Below are 13,105 nucleotides of genomic sequence, written 5' to 3' on the forward strand. Positions count from 1 at the left end.
ACACCTTTGCAAATACTGATCTGTCCACCACTCTAGAGAGACTCCAGGATGGGCAGTGGCAATGACTGACAGTTCAGTAGATACACCAACTTCAACCATCGCTGAAGAGGATGAAGATGTAATCTTGCATGTTGGACCACGTATGTAAATGTGGCCATATGACCTAACAAATTCCAGCATACAAGGATCAGAGTTGAAGGGTGAGAGTGAGGGACAGCCGAAGGCAATGAACTGCATGAAGTCCTTCTCTTGACAGAAACACCCTCGAACTTGTGGAGTGTAGGAGGGCTCCAGTGAACTCTATTTGTGTGCTGCTATTGTGGTGGCTGGCTTTACTTTGTTCACAATCAGAGCCAGACGATTGAAGAAACAGAGGAAACTGGACCAGACAGAAGACTTGGTCTCTGGACTTGCCCCTTACTAATCAAACATCCAGGTAAAGGAAAGACATTAATTCCTCTTTTTCTGAGATATGCTGCTACTACAGTCATATATTTGGTAAATAAGTGTGAGCTGAGGACAGGCCAAAGGGAAGCACCATGTACTGTTAATGGTGACCTGCTACTACAAATCTCAGAAACTTCCTGTGTCTTGAAAAAATTGCTGTGGAAATAAGCATCCTGAAGATCAAGGGCAGCAAATCAGTCGTGATTCAAAGTGGGGAGAACAGTAGCTAGGTTAATCATATGGTATTTGATGTACTTGTTGAGACCACAGAGATCGAGAATAGGTCTCACCCCTCCACTGGACTTGGGGATCGGGAAATATGAGTAGAATCCCTTTCCCTGATGCTGCAGGGGAAACATGAAGCATGCAGCCTAGACTGTTGAAGGAGCTGTGACTCATGAGAGGAGTCCCTGAAAAAGGATGGGGCAGTGGGGGTGGGAAGGGGAAATGAACAGAAATTGAATGGTCTAACCAACTCCCACAGTGGTTAGGACCTATTTATCTTTGGTTACTGTTTCCCAAGCATTTTAGAAGTGAGACAGCCTGTCCCCAAATGGTGGAGATATGGCTGGGGAGATAAAGACCAAAATGCAGCTCTCAATATGCAAGTCAAAATGGCTGCTTGCTTGAAGCTGATGGAGGACATGCTGGCTGGTTAAAATTGGACCCAAAAGGCCTCCTACTCTGTGACCTGTGCCCCTTCCTGGAGAAGTCGTGCTGCCTACCAGGGTAGGACAACTACCAGAAGTATCAATGAGAGTGCTATTGCTGCTGTTGTTGATAACCTCCATAATGACATCTCTTTACGAATAAACTCCCAATGAAAGCAAAGTAGCACAAGACTCCTTAGCAAATGTAGTGTCTCATCAATCTTTTCATAAAATAAAAACCAAGCATTGAAAGCTAAGTCCTCTATGCTGTGCTGGACCACAGGAGCACAACCACAAGGCCTTGCCAACAATTGCAACCACAAGACCTTGCCAACAATTGCAACCACAAGACCTTGCCAACTTCCGAGGACAGTGCCTTGAAGGCAAGAGAGAGGAGGAAGATGCTCCTAAGTTCAATCTTGAAGAACCCTACAAGCAGCCTAGTGGCAACGGACAAGCATCTCTAGGCAGGTGCAAGTAAACATCCAGCCTCATCTGAAGCCCAATATGCAGACTGCACTGGTGTGATCAATGATAAAGTAGCTGGCACATTGGGCCCTGGTGGGGGCATTGCATTCATAATCGTTACCAGTGTCTCTTTTGGTGCTGAAGTCAAGGCTGGTACTAATATTGTAGAGGTGGTCTGTACTGAAACAGTCATTGGTACCGAAAACAAATGTGTGCACTGATGAGCCCCTTAGTACCGAAAAGGAGGCCAACCTCAATCCTGCACCCTGAGGATTAAGCAGTGTGGAAAATGGTACTGACAACAACAACAATTCTGCAGCCCTATGCTGCCTGGTATGCCAGTGGTGTGGAAACAGTCAGTGTCAACACAAATGTTGTCAGTACTGGACTCAGCGGATGCCCCATGAATAATACTGGAATTGATGGTATAGTGTCCAACTGATCTCGTCTCAGTTCCAAAGAGTGGGTAGGGGCCCAGCCCTATCTTGGGCATCTGAAAAATCTCAATGCTGGTCTGCACTCTTCTTGGAAGAGGAGGAGGAATCTCTCTGAGCTCTGTAGCCCAGTTCATCTTGAGAGTCGTTTTCCTTGGGGGACCAGAGGAAGAAGAACAATCTTTCTACATCCTGGGGGAGCAATCAGAATCTGGCCGTGGAACATGCCAGCTCCAAAGCTCTCTGAGGGGCCGACCGACCTGTGGAGGTCCCTGGTGCTGAAGCAGCACTGCCTGGTCCATAAGATATTGTTTCAGATGCAAGTCTCTAAAGCCACCTTCATTCTCCTTTTGAATGACTTGCAAATGAAGAACTTTTCTTTAATGTGCCATTCTTCAAGGCACAACAAACACTGAATGTTGGGTTCACAATTAGGAACAGACATCTCACATGACAGGCAGTGTTCAAAACTTGATGAAGGTATCACACCAAACCAACTAAACCGTATCTAACTTCGAGTACTTTACTAAATCCTAAGGACTACATACATAAGAAAAGCACGGTGACAGAGAAATGTGAGACAAAATACCACATGGATACACTTTGACTCAAGCCATGGCTGGTGAGAAGGAACCCTTCTGGTTGTAGGGGTTTGTATTCCTAAGGACCGGAGAGTTACCCTTGAATCCTTCATTGAGTGAAGGACGTTGTTCGTTGTGGAGGCAAAGAGTTTGTCACTGTTGAATGGAAGGTCTTCAATAGTAGTCTGGACCTCTAGAGGAAATGAAGAGGAAGAGAGCCACGAACTTAGGCGCATGACTACTGCTATAGCGGTGGATCTTGCTGCAGTATTGGCCTCATTGAGGGCCGCTTGAAGAGCGGTACGTGGTATGATTTGTTCCTCACAGACTAAAGCAGTGAATTGTTGTCTCTTTGCTTCTGGAATGTCCTCAATAAAGTCCATGAATTTGTTGTAATTTTTGTATTTTGCCAGGAACGGCCGTATAATTAGCAATTTGAAATTGTAGGGTGGAAGATGCGTATACTTTAGGTCCAAGCAGATCTAAACGCTTACTGTCTTTATCGGCTGGGGTGGAGTGGGGATACTGGTGCTTGTTCTTTTGGTTGACTGCGTCAACTACCAGTGAATTAGGTGCTGGATGAGTGAAAAGAAATTCAGAGCCCTTGGAAGGGATGAAGTACTTGCAGTCCGCTCATTTGCAGGTAGGTAAGCTTGCGGCAGGAGTCTGCCAGATGGCTTTGGCAGGTTCCAGAAGGGCTGGATTGATCAGCAATGCAATCCTGGAAGAAGAAGAAGAAGTCGTCTGCAGGATGTCCGTTAACTCAGGCTGCTGTTCAGGAACCTCCTCCAGATTAATTCTTAATTCACTGGCCACTCTTTTGAAAAGGTCTTGAAATTCTGAAAAATCAGCTGAAGATGTCGGGGGAGGAGAAAGCAGGGCTTCGTCAGGCGTAACAACTGGGTCTACTGGGTTAGAGACAGGTCATGCCTGATTCTGCACTTGTGATGGTGCTCTCTGGTGACTGGCATCAGTGGCAGGTTCGTGAACTTGTGGTGCTGGGCCGGTTTTGGGCCTGGTTGAGGTGGCATAGCGAGTGTGGTCTCAAGGATAGGATGCCCACGGGGCCCAGTATTGCCACTGTGGTGGGAAGGGCATAGGTGGTGCCATCCACAGGGCAGGATCCTGAGAGTAGGATGAGGTGATGTTTCTACGACTTCTATTAATTGGGGTCTGAGGATGAGAGACTTCATACGGTGAAAAATCCTCCTGGAGACCAGCTTCCTCCTCACTGGAGGAAGGCTGTTCAGACCCTGGCTGAGCATTTGGCGAGAAGTAGGCATTCAGTAAGGGTGACTGCAGAATGGGTGACACAAGCAGGTCACTTGACTGCGTAAACTGGAGTGCTGAAGCTCCTCTGTGTGGTGAGGGCTGTGCGAGAGGAAACTGCTGTGACGAAAAGTTCCTCTGCATCGGTGTCTTTAAAGTTGTTTGGCTGCCGGCCAGCTCAGTGGGTGCCGGGGTGATAGCCTGCAGGGGGTCAGGCACGTCCGCATTTGTCAGCACCGCTTCCACCGTGGTGCCGAAAGGTGCCATCTGAGAGGCAGGCAACTGGAAGCCTGAAGCCTTGGCACTGGAGCTTTGTGGTATTGCCGCAGCCACAGGTGGGTTTCGCACGGCATGTCAAAACTGCTCAGCCAGGGGAGCGCTGGGAGGGAGGCGGTAGACCTGCCAGGAGAAGCCTTTTCCCGTGACGTTCGCTTTGCGGGTCACGGAAGGTGATGTTTTTTGAAGTTTTTTTCATCTTCTTAGAGGTGGGGAGGGGTAGGGGGGCTGTGGTGTGGAGCAGAGCCAGAATCAGCGCCTGGGTCTTAAGATGACCAAGGATTTTTGCAGCAGGAGCAGCTTTAGCCTCAACTCCCTGTCCTTTCGTGCCCTAGATTTAACTTTGCTGCAGTGGGCACATTTTGGGGGGATGTGGGACTCCCCCCCACATTTTATGCATTGTGAATGGCCATCTGATAGAGGGATGGCATCCTTACAATTAGAGCAGCGCTTAAAGCCTGGGGAGCCAGGCATGTCGGAAGCAACTGCATTGACAGGAACTAAGAGAAATTTTTTTTTTTTTAAAAAGAGAAGCTAACACACACTACTGGTAATACTAATAACTAACACTATTGGTAACAAACTATCTATCTAATAGGGTAAGAGTAACAAGGGAGAAAAAGTTTTCTAACGAGTCTGCTGAGCTCTGTCTCAGGCCGGGTACGGTAGAGAAGGAACTGAGGAGACCAGTCGCGCATGCGTACTATTAAGGAACACTCGGGGGGAGGGGGGGGGGGCAAGCTCTGCACGTGCACAACCAGTACGAGTACTGCTGTAAAAAGCTCCAAGCAAAGGCGCAGGGACGCACCAACACCTAAAGTGGAGCACCCAAAGGGACAGCTCTCGAAGAACTACTTCAATTCTGGAGAGTTGATAGCACTTGCCTGGGAAAGCTTCCTACTTGCCATAGGCTAATAGATTTTTCAAGACCTGAAATCTACAGATTTAGAAGATCTTACTGTTCCTGCTGAATGCTTTAAACATTGTTTCTAAGGTTTGCATTGCTACAGGTCCTAAGTTAAAACAGTGCACAAACATAAAAAACTGCATTTTTAAAACTACATATGAACATACTGGAGGAAATAGGGAAGGAAGGAAGAAAATAAGAGCACATGAAAGAAGCATTTTTATAACATGAATAACTAATCCGGAAAGCATAACTAGCCAAAATAATTTCTATCACGTTTTCCCAAGATGACAAAGTTTGCTTCAAATTCTATCAAAGGACACTTATTCACTGAACAATCTAAGTTTACTTCTATGCTGCACGGACTACCAATTGTTTAAATACTATAGTAATTCATATAGAGCTGCAAAACAATGTCCAAAAGGAAGGTTTTAAGCAGGGTGAAAAGGAAAAGAATGCCCTTGTGGTGACTTTTTAAACCACAATGTGTTATATGTACTTGCAAGTACATTTCAGTCAGCACCTTAATTATTGGGATGGGATTGTCAAAAGAGCTAAGCATGGGCTTAACTTTTGTCCAACTGAAGTCAATGATAAAACTCCCAGTGACTTCAAGGAGTGCCAAATTAGGTCCAGTCCCAGTGGTTTTGGAAATCCCACTCCTTGGTATCTAACTGCAGCTCAAAAAGCAATAAAGGTCAGCTTGATTTAAATAATACTATCAAAACTTACTTTCACAGGATAATTGCCTATTGTTGCTTTTGCCATGGCACATATTTTTCCAAAGTACATTATATTTATTCTGTGATATTTTCAAATACTCACTTTATTTAATATTGTATACATCAGGTAACAGATGTAGATGGATTCATTTTGCTTTGGACAAGGATCAGCTGAAGTGAGCATTATTCACTATGGCTAAAATGATCAAAAGCATTGATATCCATTTTCCAAAATGATTTAGGCTCTCAGTAGCCTTTAAATGAGATTTATGGTCCTAAGTGCCTAAATACCATTTGAAATGAGATGTATGCTTCTAAATCATAGCAATGCTAAATCACTGCAATGCTGAACGCAGTAACACCTTTAAAAATCTGGGCCATAGGTTCCTTTGAAATTTTACCCAGTGTCTTTAAACAACTGGATTCTGGCTCGTTTTTGACAACAAACAAAACCTGCATTTCAGCTAATAAAAAGACAGGTTAATTAGAAAAATCCAGGTTCTTTTTATAAATCTAATTTGTAACACTCTCTCTCATTTCAACGTATCAGTAAATTAGGGTCTGCTAGCCTTCTGATTGACTAACACTTTGTATCGTTATAAGTCTCTATTGTAGCAAAGAATCAAAACATATAAACAAATGTTATGAGGCTTGATCCAAAGCCCACTGAAGTCAGCTGAAATCTTTCCATTAACTTAAAGGGCTTTGGATTAGGTCCTTGGACACACTTTTTGTCTCTTACTTATTATAAAACACTAATTATAACTGGATTAAAAGTTACCATTTTTACCTGAGGTACTGGTGGTATTTGCTGTGCAATCTTTAGACAGGATGCAAGAAGAACAAAGAGAACTTTTTTGTATAGGAACAGATTGGGCTACAGAAAATAGCAAGAAAAAAGCATAGGGATTATGAAGAAATTTGCATAGTATAGGGCAGCATCTGAGATGCCATTTTGAAAATAGTAATACAAGTGTCCTGAGCAAACTATTCACAACAACAGAAAGCCAACCCAAATTTCTGGAAACCATGTAAAATACTAGGATATTCAAAATTCACATCAAGCTTGATCTTAACTGAATAAAAGAAAAACACACTTAATTTGGTTGTTTATTCCTGGCTATGTGAACATTTTCAGAGCATCAATTTTAATAATTAAACATGGAATACTTCCCACAATAACCTATTGCAAGAAAAGTAATTTATCTAGATAATTGCGACCCAGTGAACCGTTTACAGGCAAATGCAAGGATATCCAAAGATTGTTAAAATTTTCCACTAACCCTCTTTCTTCAGTGTCATGTTCCATTAAAAGTAATTAGTTAAATAAAGGTATTTGCCATGTAAAAATACATTTTTGTAATATCTGAAGAGAAATAACCGTATCTTTTCAATAAAAGAAATGTTTACACTACACCAACAAGCAGATTTAAGTTTGAAAACAGAATACTTTGCTTCTGATTTAAAAGAGACGTCCTTAAAACCAAAAGATTAGAACAGGGGTTCCCAAACTCGGTTTGCGGCTTCTTCAGGGTAAGCCCCTGGTGGGCTGCGAGTGACTTTGTTTACCTGAGCGTCCGCAGATATGGCTGCTCGCAGCTCCCAATGGCCGCGGTTCGCCGTTCCGGCCAATCGTAGCTGCGGGAAGCGGTGGCCGGCCTGCACCGCTTCCCACAGCTCCCATTGGCCGGGAATGGTGAACCGCGGCCACTGGGAGCTGCCGTACCTGCGGACGCTCAGGTAAACAAAACATCTCAGGCCCGCCAGAGGCTTAGCCTGAACAACCTGCGAACCAAGTTTGGGAACCCCTGGATTAGAATGAAATCAATTTCAAAATTGTAAAAACAATGGCCCAATTTTTTTCCTCCTTACATCAGATAATTATGGGAAACATCCAGTGATGCATACCAGGATGTCACTGCAGGAAATTCCGCTGCTGTGTTGCCTAACTTCCTTGCAGGGGACCTAATTTAAGGTAAACTTAGCTTTTAACAATGTATTTTTTTAAATTAACAGATGTGGTGATCAATAAGTGTCTAATTACCACACCTATTAAATCTTTATATTACATTATGAAGTTAAAACCCAACAGACACATGCAAGGAGATGGGCAACCCATCAAGGTACTTCCTGCAGTTGGTTTCCATTGTTTTTCATAGGGTCCTTCTACAAAGGACCTGAAAATAGAGAAAAATAAAATCCAGTCATTATTTTAAAGTCAAGGCAATTTGTAAGAAGCATGTAGACAAGGTAAGAATAGGTTTCATTTTAAGAAGGTCTACAGTTAATTATTGTGATAGCAATGTCAATTACTCCTACCTATGCATGCATGCTTCCTTTTTGCCCTTCCATGCATAAGATCTAACGGAGAGGAAAAGTTGGAATGGCACTAGCATTACAAAAGGAGAATCTGAGTTCTTCCTTAATCTTGTTGTAACAGAATTATTCACTGTCCCTTTAAGCGTAGTAGGGACTACAGGCCAGTCAACCTGTTCCACAGTGTGCCCCTTTAAAATTTCTGTGACTTTTTGAGTGGACAAATGCCTAGCAAAAGATAAAGGTAGGTGTTGGGAGAAAGGAAGATAGTCCCTGTGGGAACAATGAATGCTTGGTGAAAACACAGACTACTGTTTCTTTAAGGACCCAGAACCAGAAGCCTTGTAGTGCACGCAGGGCAAGGCTCCCTTCCTTCCCAGAGCTCCCCAGGTTGGTTGGGAGAAAGGGCAGCATATATGCTACCTTCTTTCTAATAACAGGACATACACCATCAGGGGAAGGATGGCTGCCTGCTGACCTGTCACAGCCCAGGGAGTCAAGGACTAAGTAAGGAGGGGCCAACTAGGAAAAGCTGCTTGAAGGCTGGAGTTGGCCTGTATCAGCCCAGCCACAGCAGAAGGGCTATGGGACTCCTCAACCCAGGAGAGGAAGCCTATTTGAATCAACACAGTCCCAACAAGGACGGCCGTGGGACTCCTGACCCTAGGAGGAGAAGTTTGTTTGAATTGTAGCATGGGCCCTTGGGGGAGACTCTGGAGCCAGGGAGAAGAGTTGGACTTGTGGGGCTAAAGAAGAGTTTTATACTCTGTAAAAGAGATAATGAGTCAGACCCCACAACAGGAGTCAATTATTGCAGAGAACCCAGGAAACTGAGGGCAGGGTGCCTACAAGGCCACCTCAGACCACAATAGGGTGCTCCAGAGGCAGTGATCCAGTTACATTGACCTAAAAGAAACAAGTGGGAGCATCCTTTCCTAGGAAGAGAGAAAGGTGAAGGAGCAGGAAAAGCCCCATATATTATTTGGACTGTAACCCTGGGAAAAAGTAGTGCTTAGGGAACCCAGTAACAGTAAGTAGATTATGGAGGAGATAGGAAGAGCTGTGCACAGTACTAGCAAAAAATGGACTCTGCCTTCCGTTTATTCAGATGCTCAAGGAATGAACAGTTACTTATAGTAATCCACATTCTAACACACTGTATCCTGCTGTACATACAAGTTATATCATCATATGAATGAGAGATATCATGTTTCAAAATTCTCTCTCATTGCAATTCTCTCTAATGCGAATCCCTTCCAACAGTAAAATAACAAAACAAAAATTCCAAAGAAGGTTATTATAATAAACACTTAGGATTTATAATAGAATTTCTAGTATCAAATATTTTACCTAATGAGGATGAGGATGTGGATGTCAATGAAGCTGAAGAAGATGAATCAAGAGAAGTGGCAAAGGGTAGATCCCATGCCAGGAGGTCATTGTTCCCCTTCCTATTGTAACAGTTAAAATAGGAAAATAAATACAAAGCATACATATTTATAACCGAATTACTGAAGTGACTTGTGTGCTATAATCAGTCGAATGAGAACATCCCTGCCACATAAAAACATTCTGTTGGATAAATGTAGGTCAAAGGCTGGTTCACACACAGACTTGCACCAAAAGAACAAAATGTTTTAAATTTACACTTTACGTTATTTTGTGCGTAGGCACTCTTAATTCAGAATTAAAGGGTCCTATTTCTTTTTTCAACAAAATATGTTCATTAAAACTAGGGCTGTCAATTAATTGCACTTAACTCAAAAAATTAACTAACTGTGATTAAAAAATTGATCGCGATTAATCGCACTGTTAAACAATAGAATACCTACTGAAATTTATTAAATATTTTCAGATGTTTTTCTACATTTTCAAATATATTTATTTCTACTACAACACAGAATACAAAGTGTACAGTGCTCACTTTATATTATTTTTATTACAAATATTTGCACCGTAAAAATTATAAACAAAAAATAGTATTTTTCAATTTACCTTATACAAGTATTATAGTACAATCTCTTTATCGTGAAAGTGTAAATTACAAATGTAGATTTTTTTTTGGTTACATAACTGCACTCAAAAAACAAAACAATGTAAAACTTTAGCCCACGAAAGCTTATGCTCTAATAAATTTGTCAGTCTCTAAGGTGCCACAAGTACTCCTGTTCTTTTTGTAAAACTTTAGAGTCTACAAGTCTACTCAGTCCTACTTCTTGTTCAGCCAATTGCTACGACAAACAAGTTTGTTTCCATTTACAGGAGATACTGCTGACCGTCTCTTATTTAAAATGTCACCTGAAAGTGAGAACAGGCGTTCACATGGCACTTTTGTAGCCGGCGTTGCAAGGTATTTACATGCCAGATATGCTAAACATTCATATGCACCTTTCATGCTTTGGCCACCACTCCAGAGGACATGCTTCCATGCTGATGATGCTTGTTAAAAAAAGAATGCGTTACTTAAATTTGTGATTGAACTCCTTGGGGGAGAACTGTATGTATCCTGTTCTGTTTTACCCGTATTCTGCCATATATTTCATGTTATAGCAGTCTCGGATGATGACCCAACACATCTTCGTTTTAAGAACACTTTCACAGCAGATTTGACAAAATGCAAAGAAGGTACCAATGTGAGATTTCTAAGGATAGATACAGCACTTGATCCAAGGTTTAAGAATCTGAAGTGCCTTCTGAAATCTGAGAGGGACAAGATGTGGAGAATGCTTTCAGATGTCTTAAAAGAACAAAACTCCGATGTGGAAACTACAGAACCCGAACCACCAAAAAAGAAAATCAACCTTCTGCTGGTGGAATCTGACTCAGATGATGAAAATGAACATGTGTCAGTCTGCTCTACTTTGGATCATTATCGGGCAGAACTCATCATCAGCGACGTATGTATTCTGGAATGGTGGTTGAAGCATGAAGGGACATATGAATCTTTAGCGCATCTGGTACGTAAATATCTTGCGATGCTGGCTACAACAGTGCCATGCGAACGCCTGTTCTCACTTTCAGGTGACATTGTAAACAAGATGTGGGCAGCATTATCTCCTGCGAATTGTAACCAAACTTATTTGTCTGAGCGATTGGTCGAAGTTGGACCGATTGGACTTGCAGGTTCTAAAGTTTTACATTGTTTTATTTTTGAATGCAATTTTTTTTTTACATAATTCTACATTTGAAAGTTCAACTTTCATTATAAAGAGGTTGCACTACAGTACTTGTATTAGGTGAATTGAAATATAGTATTTCTTTTGTTTTTTTACAGTGCAAATATTTGTAATAAATAAATATAAATATAAAGTGAGCACAGTACGCTTTGTATTCTGTGTTGTAATTGAAATCAGTATATTTGAAAATGTATAAAAAACACCCAAAATATTTAAATAAATGGTATTCTATTATAGTTTAACAGTGCAATTAATTTTTTTAATCGCTTGACAGCCCTAATTAAAACCAATTTAGTTATTTCAGTAAAACTTGTATGTGAACCAGCCCAAATCTTGACCCTATCAAACTTGTATTCCTTAAAAGTTATGGTAGCTTCTGGATGAATTTAGACTATTAACAGATTTCTTTTACTTTTAATAATTTTAATATAAAATAACATTTTATATTTATAACTAAAATAATTATTTGAGCCAATCACAATGAAGAAAATGAATAGGTAGAAAAAAGGCACGCCCATGAAGAGAAGAGGAGAGGATAAAATTCCCAGTTTTTAAATAAAGAATTTTGAATTAGTCCTCACCTCTTAGTAATCACTAGCTATCCAGCCTAAACTGGATAGCCAAGTCTAGCAATGGATTTCTCAATCCTGTATCAAACCAAAACCAAAACCCCCACACAAATGGAATTCAATGTAAAGCCTACATTTTAAATGTGGAACTTACTCATTAGATGGAGCAGAATGCTTTGATTTTGTTAACTCTTCACCTAATTAAAAAAAACACACCCTATTATGACAAATGAAAGCCATGAAATTTGATTAACAAAATCATTCAGCTTCATGATAAAAAACAATCTGGAATGATAATAGCTGCAATGAAAATAATTCAGAATTATTGAAATGGAAAGGATGAAATTAATGTTATTTATGTGATGTTATGAGTCAGCTGCTTCTAAAATACTTCCTCAAATATGCTTAACATACAAAAATGAAGGATAATTTTTGTTAGAAAGTCTTGGTCCTTTGAAAGTATATCTGTATGGGATGCAACATAAGTCAACTTCATTCTTTTGCAGTTTTAAGTCCCTACTGCAACAGAAAAAAACATTAATTTTTCGCAGATGTTACTGATCATCTAAGTTTTCCAGGAAAAGCGGATTAAAGTGTGAACACTAAACACTTCAAAACAAACATTATAATTCTTTAGCATCTAGAATACTAACAAGATAATACTAGTAAAAGGCTAGTTGCTATTTCCTGAAGCAAATACTACTCTGCCCCAAAATAAGGGCCATGTAATTAACATTTTCTTTCAAAAGCGAATACTAATGAGCTTTGACTGAACAGTATTATCATGCAGCATTTCAAATGTATTTTCTGACTACTTCACATTGTTGCCTTCTTTGAGGTAATTTTGTACATGTCAGTGGAGGAACTGAGCTCCTCAAAATGCATGGGAGTCTGCACTCACATCTTTATTAAACAGCACTCTAAAGAACAACTCCTTTCTGAGGCACTGGAATTGCCACTATCATGGCTTCACCCACCCTTTCCTCCATTGACTGGGACTCTCCATTTTAAGAGTGAACTCCCACTGCTCCAGCCAGAATCCAGCAAGGAGACAGCAGCTGCCACTCTTCCACTGCTGCTCAGTCAGTGCTTGGCCTGGCCTGCCACCTCACTCACCAGGACTCCATTCTCTAAGTCCCTGCTCCTGCACACTTTTTGATCACAGGACTGGGACAAACTGCTGTTTTTTATGGAGCGGGAGGACAAAACATGGGATGAAGGAGAAAGTTTGACAGCAGAATAAGAGGAGTTTTTGGTTTGGGGATTTGGGACACTAAAATGGTTCTGGGG

At 41.3% G+C, this 13,105-nt stretch overlaps 1 protein-coding gene across 5 annotated transcripts in view; it reads right to left on the minus strand.

The window, feature by feature from the left end:
- The window catches only part of FCHO2 (FCH and mu domain containing endocytic adaptor 2), a 234,000-nt gene that overhangs the window by 37,368 nt on the left and 183,527 nt on the right, over positions 1-13,105 (minus strand). For 3 of the 5 annotated variants that reach the window (XM_048849328.2, XM_048849325.2, XM_048849323.2), the window contains 3 exons: positions 11,970-12,012; positions 9,421-9,521; positions 6,545-6,631 (listed from right to left, as the gene is read on the minus strand). In XM_048849328.2, the coding sequence (XP_048705285.2) occupies positions 6,545-6,631; positions 9,421-9,521; positions 11,970-12,012 (231 nt within the window). The remainder of the gene's footprint in view (positions 1-6,544; positions 6,632-9,420; positions 9,522-11,969; positions 12,013-13,105) is intronic. The other 2 variants (XM_048849326.2, XM_048849329.2) reach the window with 1 other exon arrangement.

Source organism: Caretta caretta, chromosome 5, assembly GCF_965140235.1.
Source record: "Caretta caretta isolate rCarCar2 chromosome 5, rCarCar1.hap1, whole genome shotgun sequence".
Lineage (NCBI taxonomy): Eukaryota > Metazoa > Chordata > Testudines > Cheloniidae > Caretta > Caretta caretta.